Here is a 19,901-nt window from a genome sequence, read left to right as displayed (position 1 = left end):
CCTACATATATGGAGCTTGCAATAATGTATATCGTGTCAGCAGTTAGGTTTCCTTATCTGACTCAAAGCAAATATCGTAGACTTTTGTGGTGCCCATCAAGGATACAGCCAGTAAAACCCTAACAATGTGATGGTATCTGCTACAAGATGTTTGCAATGGACAGGAGAACCATGACACCACTTTTACTACTACAAAACTAGCACAATTTTAGGCAAATTCTCAATTGTCTTTGTGCAGGTAAGGATTACAGATTTCTCTAAAAGTCAAAGATTTCTTCAAATGTTCCTTGGCACATGATTCAGTGTTTTTTTTTTGTCTCTAAATTAGCCAAGTTGGCAGTCATTTCTGGTTCTGCAATGGAAATTTCAGCATTGTGGCCTATTTCTTGCATACTGTAGTTATATAGCTTTTACAAATTGTCACTTATTCAGCATTTAATGGAAAGTAAAAACACATTTAACAGGTGTATAGAATGTATTAACATACTATTTCACTGTTCTGCAATTTCATAGCTGATTATCATAATTAGTTACAAACAAATTATTAATGGATATAAAAGCTCATTTCATTGGTCGCTGCCTATTGCATGTACATGCACAAACTCCAATGGATATTGTGCCCCATTTCACATTATCTCTGCAGGATTATGGTTACTTTTCTTTGTTTTGTGTAATTGTACATGAAATATGCTAGTTAAGATATATTATAGTTAGAATATTTCAAATCCTTTTCATTATCATTCATACAGTACTGCATCATATATATATATATATATATATATATATATATATATATATATATATATATATATATATATATATATATGATATACTGTATATGCATCATATATATGATATATATATATATATATATATATATATATATATGATATACTGTATATGCATCATATATATGATATATATATATATATTATACATAGATATAGAGGTACTGTCCCGGCAAGCTTCATTGTAAAGCTTGCCGGGTGCATAGCGGGCTAACCGCGGGGCTGCTCTCAGTTTAAAACAGAGATTCCCGCGTGGCGGTCGCTTCAATAGATAAGCGCTAATGGCGCTTACTATTGAAAACGCCCGAGGCGCGGGAAAACCGGCCGAAGATAGCCGCGCGCCGCCCGCAGCTGTTTTATAAACTGCGGCGGCAGCCGCATTAGTTTTAAACCGGCCGCCACTGTATCTGTACCGTGTTAGCTGAGCTTAATAATCAAAAACGAATAGACGATATCGTTCTGTGGCTAACTAAATGCTTTTATTTGTGCGAGCTTTCAAGATACACTGATCTCTTCTTCCGGCGATGTTACAATGAATGAAGCCAAAAAAGGGGTTTTACTTTAAAACAGTGCATACTGGAATGTGATCTATGATTGAAGCTTATCCCTCCCCCTGTGCTGTATGCGTTTTATGACTTGAGGTGTTAAATGGTCCCTGAATGTAAGTGATGTAAGAGTGTGTATGTGTGTGTGTGTACAGTATGTAAATATAAATTTGTAAAGCCCCCACAGAGTATACTGCGCATTACAAAAGGTGTGTGTGGAGTGGACGTGTAAATAGTTGTGCAGGATGATCCAACAAAATAATACATGCAAGAACTCAACAGGATCATTAAAACACTCCCGATCCACACAAGAGAAAAAATTCTGATACCAGCTAACCCAAAACCTGGCACATTCTACATGCTCCCCAAAATTCACAAAGAGGGTAACCCTGGGCGCCCTATCATCTCCGGATCTGGCATACTTACCGAGAATATTTCTGGCTGGTTGGAAGGCATTCTCAAACCACTTGTCAGGAACACACCCAGCTATATCCAGGACACCACGGACCTGCTAAACAAACTTAATGCCATTGGCCCCCTCCCAACAGGAACACTGCTAGCAACCATGGATGTAGAATCACGCTACACAAACATCCCCCACAAAGATGGGATTTCAGCCTGCAGATACTTTCTGGGACCACAGGAGCCACTCACAGAGTCAGTGACTAAATGCATTGAATTTATTCTGACCCATAACTACTTTACATTTGGAAATAACACATACCTCCAGACAACCGGGACCGCTATGGGCACTCGGATGGTGCCACAGTATGCCAATCTGTTCTGCGCAAAACTGGAAAGTGACTTTCTTTAAACCTGTCACTTGAAGCCTCTTACATACCATCGATAACATCCTCCTGATTTGGACCTCTGGTGAACAGGACCTCCTCCAGTTTCATGGAAACTTCAATACGTTCCACCTGACCATCAACCTCAAACTCACCCATTCCCAGAACAAAGTATATTTCCTAGACACCACCATTACTATAAAGAACAACCAACTACAAACTTCTGTATACCGCAAACCTACAGACAGAGCCAGCTATTTGAGGGACAACAGCTTCAACACACACTAGGCATGCAACCATCTACAGTCAAGCAATACGATACAACCAGATATGCTCCGATACAGCAGACAGAGGCCAGCGGATTACAGCCTTGAGATCGGATTTCATAAACCATGAATATAACCGCAGAATTGTAGACCAGCAAATCCACAAAGCCACCAGAATACCAAAAAGTGATCTCCTTGAATGCAGACAGGAAGAGACAAGCGACAGGGTACCTTTGGTGGTCACATATAATCCACACCTACAAGCCCTACACAAGATCACCAGGAAACTACAACCCATTCTCCAGGAAGTCACATAAAGAGTATGTTGCTCCGCGCTAATGTTGATACTGTAGGGAATCCCTCTTGCAGCCTTCAGTCTGGGGGGGGTTCCACACGTCCCCTATAAAAGTAAGCTCCCACAAGGGGGGCTCACAGACAGGAAAAACAATTGACAGACAGGCGCACTAAGGGGTATTAACACTTTAATGGTAATATAGGACAGTGGGCAAGGCATCCACTGATACAGATTAAACAGCAAAATACAGCAAGGTGAACAAATAACGTTAAAAAGGACTGGTAAATACACCAGTAAGGTTTAGTGATGATTTAGATTGAGAGATCAGTTATGAATATTAAAGGAAATTGATTTTAATTTAGTGTGTATGTATGGAGAAGTGTTTGGTTGTAGGACAGTGCTTTTGATAACCCTTCTACATTTATTTGTACTGTATATTGGTTTATCATGGGTGTGTATATATATACTGTACTGTATACTGTATCTCTCTCTCTCTCTTTCTCTCTGTCTCTCTGTATGTATATATACAGTATATAGTATATATATATAGTTGCATGATGAAGCCACAGTACAAATTCATGGGTGAAGGGTGGGTATCGTGCCTGTGTGGCTTAACCCCTTAATTACCTTTGCGGTTATTATCCGATAAGGTGTTTAAGGGGTTAATTGATATCTGAATGTACTTGCAATGTATTGCCTTGGTTTTGGCTATGTATTGTGTGGGCAAGAGAAGGAAGGCGCTGGCGTCGGACACTTCGTATTGATGAGGTCAGTAGTACTTTATTTATTTGTATATGCTAGTTAATGTTTTTAATAATGGGCAATTAATCTATTATCCATATCTGGATAATAGTTATTTTGCACATTATTGTACTGTAGGTGTTGGGGGGGAGGGTGTATGTATTGAATGTATAGGCCAGGTTTATTTTTTTTACATTCAGGGTTTGATTCCGTGGTTTTGCGTGGGGCCTATGGAGACCACCTGTGGGTATCCTCGGGTATCCCAAGGGTATCAGGCTGGTGGTTCCACGGGTGACACATGCGGGGATGATGATGTGTGGTCCCACTTCTGTGGGGGCACCGCGGACCCGTAGTCTGCGGGCATGACGATGTGTGGTCCCACTTCTGTGGGGGCACCGCCGACCCGTAGGTGCGGGGATGATGATGTGTGGTCCCACTTCTGTGGGGGCACCGCGGACCCGTAGTGAGCACCCGTGAGTTCCCCAGACCCCCATGGGAACCACCCGAGGCCCCGCAGACACCTGTGGGTTTGACCCGGGGCTCCCAGACATCCTTGGGCCTACCGTGGGGACCCAATTGTGGCTCACGGTGACCCAAGGAGACCACCTGGGTGCCATGGTGCTGGCAGGATCCACCAGCAGGCCTCCAGAACCTGTGGAATGCTGCTGGAAAACTGTAGGTCTGTCCAGGTGCCCTGCCAGCCCACCGGGGACTAGCGTGGGGCTGCGTTATGGACCCTGAATGTAAAAGAATAAATCTTGTATTTATGGGGGGGCACAAGGGGTGGGTAATGTATTTAATAAATATAATGCTGTTTATTGTGGGTCATTGTACTGTTTTTATTGTGGGTACTGGGGGTGGGGTGTTTCCCCAATGGTATGTGGGTAGGCCTCCCTTGTGGGTACTGACTGGGTGGTTAGGCCTCACGGGGGGGGGGTTAGTGTGGGAGGGTATGTAGGCATCCCAAGTGGTGGGTGAGGGTGGGTTAACCCCTTCATGACTGTAGCGGTTAATAACCGCTATGGTGATTAAGGGGTTAGGGGACATTACTTTGTATGTTTTAATTTTTGTGTCTGTTTTGCAGAAGCGGAGGGGCCATGGCCAGGATGGGGGGGGGGGGGTAACGGTATGTGGGTAGGGGGTGAGGGTGGTTAGACCTCACAGTATGCACATTGGGTCCCCCCCCTCCCCACATTTACATACTGTACTGTACACTGCACGACATCAATGCAGGGAGGGAGATTTACTGGTAACAGAAACATCTCTCTCCCTTCAGTGTAATCTGTTTAACAGAAACATTAGGGGGGAAGGGGCTTTAGGCCTTTATATCTCTCTCCCTTCAGTGTAATCTGTTTAACAGAAACATTAGGGGGGAAGGGGCTTTAGGCCTTTATATCTCTCTCCCTTCAGTGTAATCTGTTTAACAGAAACATTAGGGGGGAGGGGGCTTTAAACAATGCTGTGTATAATGTATAAGGTTTTTTTACAATTAGATAGATGTAATCCTTGGTATTGTAAGGGTTAGCTTTGGTTTTAAATTGTGTTTTCTGGTTGGTACTTACAGTATATATTGATTTTTGTATACTTGATTGGTTAAAATAGTTGAATTGTTTGGAAGTGTTTGTATTTACTGGTAGAGTAGCTTGCAATTATATTGTTAACATTCATTTGCAGAATGTATATGGTGCATAGATTTTATGCATCATTTATACAATGTAAATGCAATGTACTGTGTGGATTGGAATGTTATGTTTTATATTGTAAAATCAGTTAGGATTATTAAATGGATTATTATTATTGTCTGTATAGAGAAGCGTTATTTGTAGGACAGTATGATTTTGATAACCATTCTATATGTATTTGTATATTGGTTCATCATCTGTGTGTATATATACTGTATACTGTATATATCTATCTATATATATATATATATATATATATATATATATATATATATATGTGTGTATGTGTGTATACAGTATATATATACACAGTATATACTGTATATGTATAGGGATTGTTATTATATATATACTGTATATATATCCAGTATATATATACAGTATATATTTATTTCTCTTCATGTATTTATTTATTTATTTATTTAGATTTATTTATTAATTGTGGGGCTGCTGTGCATGAATTTTTTTTATTGGGGGTGAGGGGGGTGTTTGGCCCTTGGTGTGAGTTTAGGACTTGCAGCAGCAGCACAATTAATAAATAAATCTAAATTAATAAATAAATAAATGAATATAAATAAATACATTTAAAATACATTTTTATTGATAGTGTAGATGTGCAGAGGGTCTCCAGAGCAGAACCGCACTGGTTTCAGGTTTGGGGACCCCCTGCTCCCCGAGATACAGGCCCCTTTAGGGGGTGCCGGTATCCCTCTGCTCTGCTTGGTTTACAGGCCGCGATCACGTGATCGGGCCCTTTAAACCAAGCAGAGGGATACTGGCACCCCCTAAAGGGGCCTGTATCTTGGGGAGCAGGGGTCCCCAGACCTAAAACCAACGCGATTCAGCTCCGGAGACCCCCTGCACATCTACACTATCAATAAAAATGTATTTCAAATGTATTTATTGTCATTTATTTATTTAGATTTATTTATTTATTTTTTGGCGGCTGCTGTGTGTGTGTATTTTTTTTATTGTGGGTAGCGGGGGTGGGTGAATGGGGTATTAGCCCCAACGGTGCTTGTTTAGGGCTTGCTGGGGGGTAGCGGGAGGGGTTAACCCCTTCATGACCATAGCGGTATTAACTGCTACGGTCGTGAAGGGGTTAAGTGCACCCACAAACCCCCACCCCCACAAGTCCTAAACTCACACCAATGGCCAAATACCCCCCCTCACCCATCCCCACTACACACAATAAAGCGGGCACGGTGGGTTAACCCCTTCATTGCCTTAGCGGCTATCAGCTATGGTAATGACGCAGCATTTCTGTATTTTTAATAATATTGAGCAGGAGCAGTGGGGGACCCTGAGCATTAATTTCTGGCTCAGGGAACCCCCTGCTCACTGTACAATATTATTAAAATACAGAAATGATGCTTCTTTACCATAGCGCATAGCCGCTAAGGTAAAGAACGAGTGTTTATTTATACTGTATACTGTATGTGTTTTATTGATACTGTACATGTGCAGAGGGTCTCCAGAGCAGAAGCGCACAGGTTTCAGGTCTGGGGACCCCCTGCCCCCCGAGATACAGGCCCCTTTAGGGGGTGCCGGTATCCCTCTGCTCTGCTTGGTTTAAAGGCCGCGATCACGTGATCGGGCCCTTTAAACCAAGCAGAGGGATACCGGCACCCCCTAAAGGGGCCTGTATCTCGGGGAGCAGGGGGTCCCCAGACCTAAAACCAATGCGATTCAGCTCCGGAGACCCCCTGCACATCTACACTATCAATAAAAATGTATTTCAAATGTATTTATTGTCATTTGTTTATTTAGATTTATTTATTTATTTTTTGGCGGCTGCTGTGCTGTGTGTGTGTATTTTTTTATTGTGAGTAGCGGGAGGGTGGGTGAATGGGGTATTAGCCCCAACGATGGTTGTTTAGGGCTTGCGGGGGGGGGGTTAGCGGGAGGGCTTAACCCCTTCATGACCGTAGCGGTATTAACTGCTACGATCGTGAAGGGGTTAAGTGCACCCGCAACCCCCCCTCCCCCCCCCGCAAGTCCTAAACTCACACCAAGGGCCAAATACCCCCCCTCACCCATCCCCACTACACACAATAAAGCGGGCACGGTGGGTTAACCCCTTCATTGCCTTAGCGGCTATCCGCTATGGTAATGACGCAGCATTTCTGTATTTTTAATAATATTGAGCAGGAGCAGGGGGGGTCCCTGAGCATTAATTTCTGGCTCAGGGAACCCCCTGCTCACTGTACAATATTATTAAAATACAGAAATGATGCTTCTTTACTATTGCGCATAGCCGCTAAGGTAAAGAACGAGTGTTTATTTATACTGTATATTGTATGTGTTTTATTGATACTGTACATGTGCAGAGGGTCTCCAGAGCAGAAGCGCACAGGTTTCAGGTCTGGGGACCCCCTGCCCCCCGAGATACAGGCCCCTTTAGGGGGTGCCGGTATCCCTCTGCTCTGCTTGGTTTACAGGCCGCGATCACGTGATCGGGCCCTTTAAACCAAGCAGAGGGATACCGGCACCCCCTAAAGGGGGCTGTATCTCAGGGGGCCGGGGGTCCCAAGACCTGAAACCAACGCGATTCAGCTCCGGAGACCCCCTGCACATGTACACTATCAATAAAAATTTATTTAAAATAATTTTTATTGTGCCGATGTTTGCGCAGAGAGAGAGCAGCAGATCTCTCTCTGCTGCAAACACATATTGCCCCCGCCGCCCATACAGTAGTATCATTTATGTATGTGCATATACAGTACTGTACTGTATGTGTACAGTACTGTATGTTAGGGCTTATAGGGGTTGTTGTTATACAGTATATATATATATACAGTATATATACTGCATTACAATTCATTATAGGGGACGGCTTCACAGAGAACAGCTCGCAAGTGCCACCATGTCTATTTTCACGGCATTGCAGTATTTCAGCAAGCCGGAATAAAAAGCTTAAATCCCTGCCGGAAAATAACGCAATGCACTCTGGCAGAAAACGATCAGAAACCTGAATACACCCGAGTACACCCAAATTCGCGGGACTAGCCGAGCTCAAATAAAGTGTGTCGCCAGTGTAGGGTACGTCTGACGTCACCGTCACGTGACGTCGGCTCATCGGTGAGGTGTGGGCCAAACACTGTCTGAGTGCTTCGTAGACTGTGTCCGTGGGCAGCAAGAGCACTCAGACTTCAGGGTAGATCTATTATATATAGGCAGTGAGTGTGGCTGGTCTTACAATAGACTGGTCATAATAAAGCTTATTACAAGTGTATAGTGGTATACTAAGTAAGGTGTGCAGTGGCTGCTTCAACTCAGTCACCAGTATATTCAGCCTCACTTTACTATCGAGCAGATAAGCACATTCACCTGCCTTACCTCTTTCCATTGCTATTGTGATAGGGGTCCAGAGATATATATACCTATACTTACCTTAGTGTAGAGATCACCCACATTCTAAGGTTTATTAAGAAATATTAGTGAGGTATTTATATATAATTACACCTCCAATAAACAACCTAGTACACCTCTCCATCTTTTAATTACTATTTGTTTGTTTGTTTTATGTTTGTGGTTTCTCCAGACAATTTATTTTTAATCAGTTATAATAAAGTTAAGTTTTAATCAGGGTGCATTTCTTCTAGTGCCACACTAAAGGGATTCCTTCTGTCCTGAATACAAATTTATGCAACTGTTCGGGACACTTAGCGGTGGCCTAAACCGAGACCGAAGTTTCATGAGTCATTATTGACACAAGTGAACTCTCTTCCCATAGGTGCTAAAGGCCATGTCTATACATACTGTACTATATGTGCTGGGTATGTGCTGGGTATGTTCTGGGCTAGTTTGAGGCACGTTTAAGGTATTTCTGCATTGACTAACGACCCATAGGATTAACACAGCAGGGATCCCTGGCAGTCCCATTCAGTTTGAATGGGACTGCCAGGGACCCCCGCTGTTAATCTGATAGGCCATTAATCAATGCAGAAATGCTGGGGCTAGTTTAAGGAAAGTTTAAGGCATGTATTCAGAATGTACCTGGGTGTTTCCTGGTTTTTTGGGGGAATTGCCACTGGTTTTTGTTAGAATAAGAGTTGCCTCTACTGTATATACACGTCCACTCCACACACACCCTTTGTAAAGCGCAGTATACTCTGTGGGCGCTTTACAAATTTATATTTACATACACACACACACATACACACTCTTATATCACTTACATTCAGGGAGAATTTAACACCTCAAGTCATAAAACGCATACAGCACAGGGGGAGGGATAAGCTTCAATCACAGATCACATTCCAGTATGCACTGTTTTAAAGTAAAACCCCTTTTTTGGCTTCATTCATTGTAACATCGCCGGAAGAAGAGATCAGTGTATCTCGAAAGCTCGCACAAATAAAAGCATTTCATCAGTCACAGAACGGTATCGTCTATTCGTTTTTGATTATATACATATATAAATATATATATATGACAAAAACACACAAAATACCGCATGCACGCCAATATAGAAGACTACCGAAAGCTGTCAAATATATGCTATTATATCGATAGACAGCGGTGCTCAAAGGATAATTGTAAATATGAAAACCACACGAAAGTATCCAAACGAGAGCACATAGGTATACCAAAAACTCCCACTCCCAGAAGAAGACCGTTTGTCGAAACGCGTTGGAGTGGGAGTGTCTGGCGGGGAACCCTTCTTTTCTTACCTCTAAGGGACTTTACATTGTGCTTCAATTGACAACTGACAGGTTCCATCTGTAGAAAACATTCACTCATTATGCTTTGTTTTCTCAAGCTAGCCCTTGATGATGAATTGAAGCAACTTTAGAAGTTTACCACACTTTAAAAACCATGTTAAATAGATCTAACTAGCAGAAAGGGTCCCTTATTAGGTACAGATTGCTTTTATTTGGTGCACATGGGTACGGATGTCTTATTCTGCTTACAGTATAACACACCTTTTGCATAAATGTGTAAATCAGTCATTTCAAAGAGAGACAATCTTAATAATTAGGTTTCTAAAAATGGCTAGAATACTATGATGGTTGGAGTAGATTTGGATAAATGTTAAGTCCGCCATTAACCTACCTGTCAATGATATGATGTATTTATTTATGTATGTTTATTGTACCAGTCCTATATATGTTATATATGTAGGTAAAACAGGAATGTACAGCTCTGTTCAAAAGGATGGACCTGCAGAGGTTAATTCCCTTTTGCAAAAGGAGATGTAATCACATCAGAGTTTGGTGTTGTAGGCCTGGACTCTGTGATGGGATTAGGCCCATTGTTGAGGAACCAGGGAGAGGTCGACCACCTGCTGAGTGGACTTGTTCTGCAAGAAAGCTGTAACACCTGGGGCTGTATCTGTATTGTATGGGTATTATCCTGTACCGAACAAAAGACAAAATACATCCAATATGAAAAAATGCATAGTTAAATACTTGAATATTAGTATTCTCATGAGTAATGGTCATTTAGTTAAACCCTTTGTCCAAAGCGTTACAAGCCTGCAGCCACGTCACAGCATGACCAGTATGCAGGTCCTAACACTACCTGTGACAATTCTCATTTACCTCTGCAGTGGGGAGAATGGTCTCAATGGACCTGACCTGCACAGGTACATGGGAAAACCTGCTACTTAAAAAGTAGGGTACATATATATATATATACAGTGTTCGACAAACCTATACATTTGCTCGCCCCGGGCGAGTGGATTTAACCCCCGGGCGAGTAAATATTGGCCCAAGCAGCACACGTTTGGTACTAGGTGGCGAGTAGATTTTTTTGTGTGGCGAGTAGATTTTTTGGTGATTTGTCAACCACTGTATATATATATATATATATATATATATATATATAAATATATATATATATACCAAAAGTGAATAGACAATATCGTTCAGTGGCTAACAAAATGCTTTTATTTGTGCGTGCGAGATGGGATTGTGATTTATAGCACTATGAGCATTAATCAAGATTTTGGTAAAACATATGTTAACATATTTTAAACCCGTTTTTCGCGGGCATTTTTTAATATAAAATGCAGGCACAGACCACAGCTCCCCACTCCAAGACGAAGCGCTATTCTGAGCATGAAACGCGTTGAGGGGGAGACTGTGGTGTAGCCTGTGTCCATGTGTGTCCCTATGTGCAATCAATAAAGAATTCAGATTCAAAACCGGAAGTGCCTCCATTTGGTCACTGGCTGTGGCGCCGGATCTCTCTTCCTGCTTGCTGTATACATTGAAGGCTGCACGCCGGGATCGGATGACAGGGGCAGTTAGGACCGAAGTCTGAAGTGAGCTATTTTGGTAAGTACACTCTTATCTAGCTCTGACCTCCACCCTGGTCCGTTTTACACACACCCTGTCTCCTTTTCAAGTGACTCACACTGTTAATCAGTGTCGGATAAGCAGCTTGAGCGCAAGACAGCTCTTTATCTTTGCTGTATCTGTATTGTATGGGTAATATCCTGTACCGAACAAAATGCAAAATATACCCAACGCTACATCCAATATGAAAAAATACATAGTTAAATACTTGAATGTTAGTATTCTCATGAGTAATGGTCATTTAGTTAAACCCTTTGTCCAAAGCGTTACAAGCCTGCAGCCACGTCACAGCATGACCAGTATGCAGGTCCTAACACTACCTGTGACAATTCTCATTTACCTCTGCAGTGGAGGGAGAATGGTCTCAGTGGACCTGACCTGCACAGGTACATGGGAAAACCTGCTACTTAAAAAGTAGGGTATATATATATATATACCAAAAATGAATAGACAATATCGTTCAGTGGCTAACAAAATGCTTTTATTTGTGCGAGCTTTCAAGATACCTGTTCTCTTCTTCCGCGATGTTACATTGAATAAAGCAGGCAAGGGGTTTACTCAAAAACAGTGCATCTTGGAATGTGATTAGAGCCCATCCCTCCTCCACGTGTAGTGTGCGATTTATGACTCAAGGTGTTAAATAGTCCCTGAATGTGAGGGATTTAAGATAGTGTGTGTGTGTATGTAAGTATGTAAATATAAATAAAGAGCCCACAGTGTATACAGCGCTTTACAAAAGGTGTGTGCGGAGTGGGAGTGTACTGTATATATTTTATATACACCCACCATATTATGATGTGGTGGGTTCTGGGGTTAGAGTTTGCAGAGACTGTGTGTTCATTGTTCTGTATCCTGTGAACTATGTTAAGGATAGGAATGAACATATTTTGGCATGCCATTTTGGGCTTCCTGGCCCATCTTCAACCCCATCAATCTCATAAACCGGGTCTGGGGACGTGTGCAGAGACCAGGACTATTGTTCCTACCCAGACTAGCTGGCATCTCCCTGATTGGGACAGGGGTACAAATACTCCTTCTCCCCAGCCTCAAGAAAGTCATTATGGACCTACACTGGCGACACACTTTATTCGAGCTCGGCTAGTCCCACGAATTCGGGTATACCCTGGTGTATTGAGGTTTGTGACTGTTTTCTGCCCGAGTGCATTGAGTTATTTTCCGGCAGGGATTGAAGCATTTTATTCCCGTTGGCTGCAATACTGCACAGTACATATATATATACTGCATTACAATTCATGAATTTATGCCATCTGGTAGACACGCGAAGCATTGCAGCCTGTTAAATCCTAATCATTATCATTTAACAGATCAGCCGCCCATCAGCCAGGCATGAACCCAGGCTGGGAAGGCAAATGCAACGGGGCTTGTCAGAGGTGAGGAGCGGCGCATTCCAGGTATCTGCCAGGTACATACCGGGTATTTGCTCGAATAAAGTGTGTCGGTGCAGTAATAGCCTTTGTGTGCTGACAGAGCTGAAAGAGCTGACAGGGAGTCAGCTGAAGGGAACAGAGGAGACTCATTGCACGCGTCTGGAGCATCCAGTTGAGCTGCGGTCTGTGTGTGCAGCATTGGTCGGAGCTGTTTGGAGTGAAGCAATGGTGGGGAATGTAAAACTGCAAGCTAGTTGAGAGCAAGGCAGTGCTGCCCATATTACCGAGGACAGCGGCGCGAGTTGGGAACGCGTATCAGGGTAAGCTTCTGGACAGAGTTTCCCATAGATAAGACTTTAGGTTGTTCCCTCAGTTACCCCAGTTGGGTGAGTTTGTGTGTGTCTTATGTACTGGAAGTTTGTGGAAACTTTTTCCAATAAATTCCCTTTTATTCAACTCTGCAGTTCTGTCTAGTGTACTGATCCCTGGTGTAATTGTCCTGGTCTCCCATGACAAATACCATTAGTGAATTGTGTCTGCAAACAATAGAAACATTTCAAGCATGTTGAAGGATTTGCCCCACTTTGTAAAGTTTGTAAATAGCCCCCTCTATGTAGCATCTGCTAAAGATATTGGCAGTATAGATTGGTCGTATAGATTGGTCAGGTGGTCTTATGATAGCTCTAAGTTTCAAGCACCTTTGCTGGTGGCAGCATTTAGAATGGATGGGACAGGAGACAGACAGCAGGGAGGGGGGGGGGGGGCAAACTAGAAGCATGCAGCAGTAATCCCGTGGATATAATGAGTGCGAGCAAGATTTTGGGGGAATTGTTCCATGAGAAAGGGATGTATTTTAGCAATATTGTGGAGGTGGAATGTACATGATTTTGAGAGGCACTGAATGTGTGGGATGAAGGAAAAGGAGGAGTCAAGAATGACACATAGACATCTAGCTTGGGCAATCAAGGTTATTGTGTTATCTATTGCAAATGAGAAATCCGGTATATGTGTAGAGTTAGAAGAAGGGAAAATTATAAGTTCCGTTTTTGACATGCTAAGTTTGTGATAGTTATTGAACATCCATGAGAATAAAGTAGAAAGACAGTTAGTGATATGAGACAGGGGAGAGGTAAGGTAAGTAGAGGTAGATTGGGGTATCACCAGCATAGTTGGTAGTGTTAACTGATAGACTCTATTAGTTTACCAAGGGAAGAAGTATAAATGGAGAAAAGTAAAGGTCCTAGAACAGAGCCCTGGGGTATACCAACTGTGAGTGGCAGTGAGGAGGAGGATGTGCCAGCAATGGGAACCCTAAAAGTGCTGTCAGATAGATATAGCCCATATATACTGTGGTGGGTATAAGAAAGACTAAAGCGATTGTATCTACTGTAAATCAAGAAACTGTCACCACACTGCTCTGAATGTCTCACTTATGTCTTACTAATGGGAAATATGTGGCGGAGTAGGGATTTCTGTTTAAGCTTTTTGTCCCAACTGCTGCAGCAACCTAATTAATTGCAGCTAGATCCCTCTGCCTCAGGCATTTCTCAGTCTGGTTGCTTGTGGTTTAGCAGAAACCTCTATGCCTCCTTCTTCAGTACTCTATGGACCTTCACCTACAGACCATGCACAAAATACTATGTAGTCAAGAGAAAGGTTAAAGCTATCTAATACAATAAATTGTTTACCAAACCTCTCCCATTGGCCCATATACATTTAGCAGTGAAATCAATGGAGTTCAGAGCTTCCTAGACATGTAGAAGCAGCTTCACTGAATAAGGGCGTTTATCTTTATCACGTACACAAGGGGAAATAAATATCTGCATTCCAGGGGCACTACTGAAAGGAGTTTCCATACAACTAAACTGAACGCAACCATCAATATTCCTCTTTATCATTCTGCTATGCTTTATTCACTCATTTTTATTCAACAGACAGAGCCAGCAGTATTTGAAAGGCAACGGTGTCAGAAGGAGTGGAGTGGACACACAAGTAAACAATCCCCTTGTGACAGGGGATTCATTTCCCCCTGAGTTTTAATTTTCAACCAGTGAGCCACAGAAAAATAACACGGTATGAAAAGTTAATGAATGAAAAGAATAACACTGCAAATATGCAGGTGTTTCATAAAACACTATGCAGAAAAGAAAGCCCTCAATATGACCCCATTCTGTATGATTCATAATTCCAACATCCCATGTGAACTGTCAGATTTTTAAGTGCAAACGCAGATAAAATAAAATCACAGTCAAAAGAAACATTGCATGAAACGTTTCCATGAACAGATGTGAAGTATCATCTGAAAAAACTCAGAAGCAATTTTTCTGCATTTCAAAGCATTTTATCGATGAGCGCTAACCAGACGTTTGCAGGATGGCTATGTAAAGAACAATAATTTGGTTAGGCAATAAGCAAATAAGTTGGTAGAAAATAATTAGAGGTTAAGAATCTTCTTCAAAGTAGTTTTGCTGCCAGTCAACAGAGTGTACACTAGTGTAGAAAGATTTATATGTGCAAGTGTTTGTGAGGAAAGTCTACAAGCTTCCCAGTGTCATCACCAAACTACAGAGTAACAACATTCATACAGTACTCTCATGAGGTTGCATGGAATCTGTGCAATAGGACCTATGATCTATGTTTCTTACAAGTCTTAAGCTTCATCTGGGCCAACATTTTTCATTTTGGAGATAGAGACAATGCTAACTGAAGCTTGCAAGCATTGCTCACATTTTAGGCACCGGCAGTCAGTGGCTCAGCATACACAGTAATACACAAAAGCTTAGCAGAATGACAACTTGGAATTGAAAGCTGCATTTTATACTGTACAGCAACCACATGACCAGCAGAAGACAATGTGTATATTGGAATGCACTTAATGCAGTGCTGTTACCTGTTTAGGGTGCCTAGTGGATGAAATACAGTATGTGTGTACAATATTGTGTACTGATGTTTGAAATGCAAAGCTATTTTATAGAGATAACCCGCAATGTCAATGTCGTTATCATCCATGAATTTACTGTGATGACATAAATATATAATCACCGCGCTTCTCCATGTAAGGAGCATGCAGCTGGTGAAGGAATTGGCCATACAAATGTGCAAAACAGAAAATGAATCCCTGCACTTTTCCCTTTGGGATAGCAATCAATGGGGAATATATATATGTATATGTATGGTGTAAATATCTATAAGATAAAAGGAGACTTTTGGTTTACATCCTTTGATCAAATCATGCCAAGCCTGCTAACCATGCCAAAGTCAGTCTCTATAGCAGGTCCCTACGCTAAATGCACACTGTATTGACATGCCGGGTATTATAATCTTTCGTATAAATACCAACTGCCTGATAATAAAACAAATGGGGAAACGTGAAGAATAATTTTCAGGGTGCAAACTGGTATATGCAGCTGCAAAAAACACACGCATGTATTGCATAACAAATGTTCACGTAATCAATAAAGCAGTAACTTTTTAAATTAATATTATAGCAATTTGGACCAGGAACCCTCAGTTAAATGCCACCATAACATCTGGCAGGTTAATTGTATATAATTAGTATTAAGGGTGGGCACTTTGACTTGTGGTTTAGGTTTGGCCCTTATTATGTTGCATGTTTTGGTTTTGGTTTTACCATAATTCGAATAGTGTTGTAAACAATTACGGAAGAAAACTTAATTTGGTGGGAAATGTAGACACACTTTTTTTAACTTCGAACCTTTTACGAATGTATGGGTTTTTTTCACTTAAAATGTGGACAAGTTATTTAAAAAAAAAAAATACACACACAAAGAAATGGACACAACATAAAAATATGAATCTGAGTGTTTCTCGGGTTTTGGCTCAAATTTTGCTCAGCTTTGAAAGTTCATTTTGAAGTTTGACTCAAAGTTTTGATACAAAATTTGAATTTCGCGAAGTACGGATATTAAAGCTGCAAAAGTGCTCATCCTATGTTATCTGTCATTCAAACTTAAAATTGCATTATTTATCTCAGATGAGCAACTCAAAGTCATTACCAAATCTGTAACTGCATGTAACAAAGCAGAAAACTGCAGAATATCTGTGGCAGTCGCTGCATTGTCGGTGGTGTAGGGACAAGGGTACAACTTATTCTTCAAGGCAATGATGACAATGTGCAATGAGGAGAAGCAATTAACCAGAATGTGATAGAGGTTTACTCATAGGTTTTCTCCTTGCTCAAATAAACTGATTGCTTCTATACCAGTATGTAATCTCTCCAGACAATAATATATATTTTCCTCTATGCTTGGAGTCACGTCATATGGGTATTGAAAATTGGTCTCTGCTTTATTTTCCATTTGCCTTTTTGATGCCCACTGTTTTTTTCCCCATAAAACGTTCACTGGGACTTTTTTAAGGTAACCATCCCACACATTTTGTAATGTAATTGTCTTCTTATAAAATAGGTAACCATTCTATAAGTGTTTCTTCTGGAACACAAAACTGACTTCCTAAGCAGGTGCTGCAATTTGAAATACCAGTTGAAGGCCAAGAAGGAAAGACAGGATTGTGTTACCCAAGTACAAGCAGAAATAACGAGAATGCACTTTACAGTAAGACTCTGATACTTTCAGTGTTATAAGTGTCGTCATAAATCAGAGATGACAATAAGAATACATCATTCACTTTATATGAGATTTCATTTTCTATACCTACTTTTTTTTTAACATACTAATACTGAGGGACTGATTTATTAAATTAGTGATAGTGTTAATTGGAACCATGGGTGTTTCTATGGGATAGTGCCCCATTCAGCACTGTCACAGTTTAATGACTAAATCGCTAAGTGTTGAAAAGGGGGTATCCTATCTTTAAACAGTTTAAAACATTAGCACACAGGTAAGTATATCTACTGTGTATCAAAGCATTATTTGAGAATTCAGGAGCATTACCATGAATGTGGACCAAAAGCAACTGCACTGCAGTATTAGAATATAGATATTGTTACAATATGTGCTCCTCCCTTCCTCAGAATTGAGGGGATTGTATTAGGTGGTTTTTTTCATGTGTAATTCTTTGTGTCTCATTAATAATCACATGCTTTAAAACATTGTGTAAAGATAAGTGAAACTGTATTGGAGTCACTGGTTTAGTGTTATGCCACAGGTGTTATCAGTGTTGTATTGTATGTAATTAATTTTATATGCACAAGTCAGTTAAAAGGAAGGTGACTGCAAGTCATATACATATTTTTGTGTGAGTCAGCATTAAAATATACATTTAATTCAATTACAACTAATTCATACCTTTGCAGATTGTATTATTGTGCTAGAATGTACTGTAGGCCTTATTTCAATCTGGCGTATGCTATTGCTTTTGACAGTAGTAGTAAAGATTTAGTAAAATACATGTATTTGCTATAAGTGCTTCCAAGTACACATATAAACAAGACAGCATATGTTTTTTGTAATCTTTACATAATGTTACAGCACAGGACTCACAGGGCATTGCTTTACATCCTATCATGTACATTGCACAGTAATTCCATTCTTTGACTACCTTGTGAATAAAGCAACTAAAAAGAAAGTCATAAAAAGAAACTGAACTTACTGAAATAGAAGCCTCTGTCTCCGCATACAAACTGAAGAGCATCCACTAACTCAGCACCACAGAGTGTCTCTGGGCCCGCAGCTGCTGAGTGGGTTAAGGTAAGTAGACACAACGCCAGGTAGAAGAGATGAATGTAGGACATTGTGTGCATCTTCACCTGCCAAATAAAACCTTTAGATTAATTCAGCATTTCTTCAGAATTCTTGGACTGCAAGGGACACATTGTTCTTTAGTTATTGCTTGGCAATGACTCTCAGACCCTTTCAAACCGGAAGACAATATGTATGCAGCTATTTACTATATGATACATCATGTTGCAAAGCCATTAGCATTGTAATAGTTCCTGTGTGATCCACTCTAACTTACTCTTTCAAATGACCTTAGGTTATGATTCCATTTTACTGTATCTTTCTCTCATACTCTTCATTGTCACATGAAGATGTACCAGACATTATTGCACCTGTTATTGCATGGTAAGGCACTAAATGAAGCGATATGGCATGCAAATCATGCAATGTTGTAACTTGCGGCTCGTGGTAACATGTTATAACCGGTGCAATAAAGTCTGCTTCCTCTGTTCTTACAGACCCTTAGTAACACCTGAAATCACCAGATGCTACAAAAATATATGTTAAGAAATATTACAATGTGTTTGTCACTCTAATTTGACTGAATCTAATGAATCCCTAATGAGTTATAGTTACATGCTTAATGAATTTGGGCCTGTGGCAAATACTAGCAGTGGCTGATCCAATGTCACAAACTATTTCCCAAATGAAAAACAACAGGCTTCAAATATTTATTTATTTTTTTGCTGAGAAAGGAACGTTGAACCATGACCAGTAATGCCTAGGGAGATTTTCGAAACACAACAGGTACTGTATAAAAATGAAATGCACAGTAACATGAAATCCCTGGTGGATACTATACATTAAATTGACTAACGTGCCATATACACACACTCAAGAGATGATGTGCTGTACTGCAAATCTGCTTTTTTCAACAAAACTTTCCAGCTATTAGATGTGATGATGGGAATCAACCCATAGAACAGAAACACAAACATATCTATGCATAACTTTTACAAGGTGAATTAGAGATCAGTTATCATCTTACTTTATCTTTGCAATGGTTACTAAAAGTTCTAACAGTGTTAGTTACATGCTGAATAGGCATAACGTTTTGGCACCTGTTAATGTATGCATACATTTTTATAGTAAGCATTCCTGGACAAGTATAAAATATAATATTATGTAATACATATTTTACTGAAATATGTATAGCAAAAGAATGTAAACCATTCAATGTTCTTACAAGCACTAGTTACAAACAATACTGTAATAAAGAATACAGTGAGAAGTAATGACAGGGCTACAGTCATTCATCATACACAATAGCAAGTGACTTTACAGTCAATAACCTACTACATATTGTTTTACATTGCAATTTATTTGCAGTTGGCATGTACTGTACAAACATTTTTAGATCTCACAAAAGTGCACATTCAGCATTTTTACAGTATGTCTGTCAGA

The 19,901-nt window shown here is 40.7% G+C and overlaps 1 protein-coding gene across 1 annotated transcript in view; it reads right to left on the bottom strand.

The window, feature by feature from the left end:
- Positions 1-19,901, bottom strand: part of IGF1 (insulin like growth factor 1) — a 173,609-nt gene that overhangs the window by 153,275 nt on the left and 433 nt on the right. Inside the window, exon 2 of the mRNA XM_075600614.1 lies at positions 18,370-18,526. Coding sequence (XP_075456729.1) covers positions 18,370-18,526 — 157 coding nt within the window. The remainder of the gene's footprint in view (positions 1-18,369; positions 18,527-19,901) is intronic.

Source organism: Ascaphus truei, chromosome 5, assembly GCF_040206685.1.
Source record: "Ascaphus truei isolate aAscTru1 chromosome 5, aAscTru1.hap1, whole genome shotgun sequence".
NCBI classification, from domain to species: Eukaryota; Metazoa; Chordata; class Amphibia; order Anura; family Ascaphidae; genus Ascaphus; species Ascaphus truei.
This window is presented reverse-complemented; position numbering and strand designations above follow the sequence as displayed.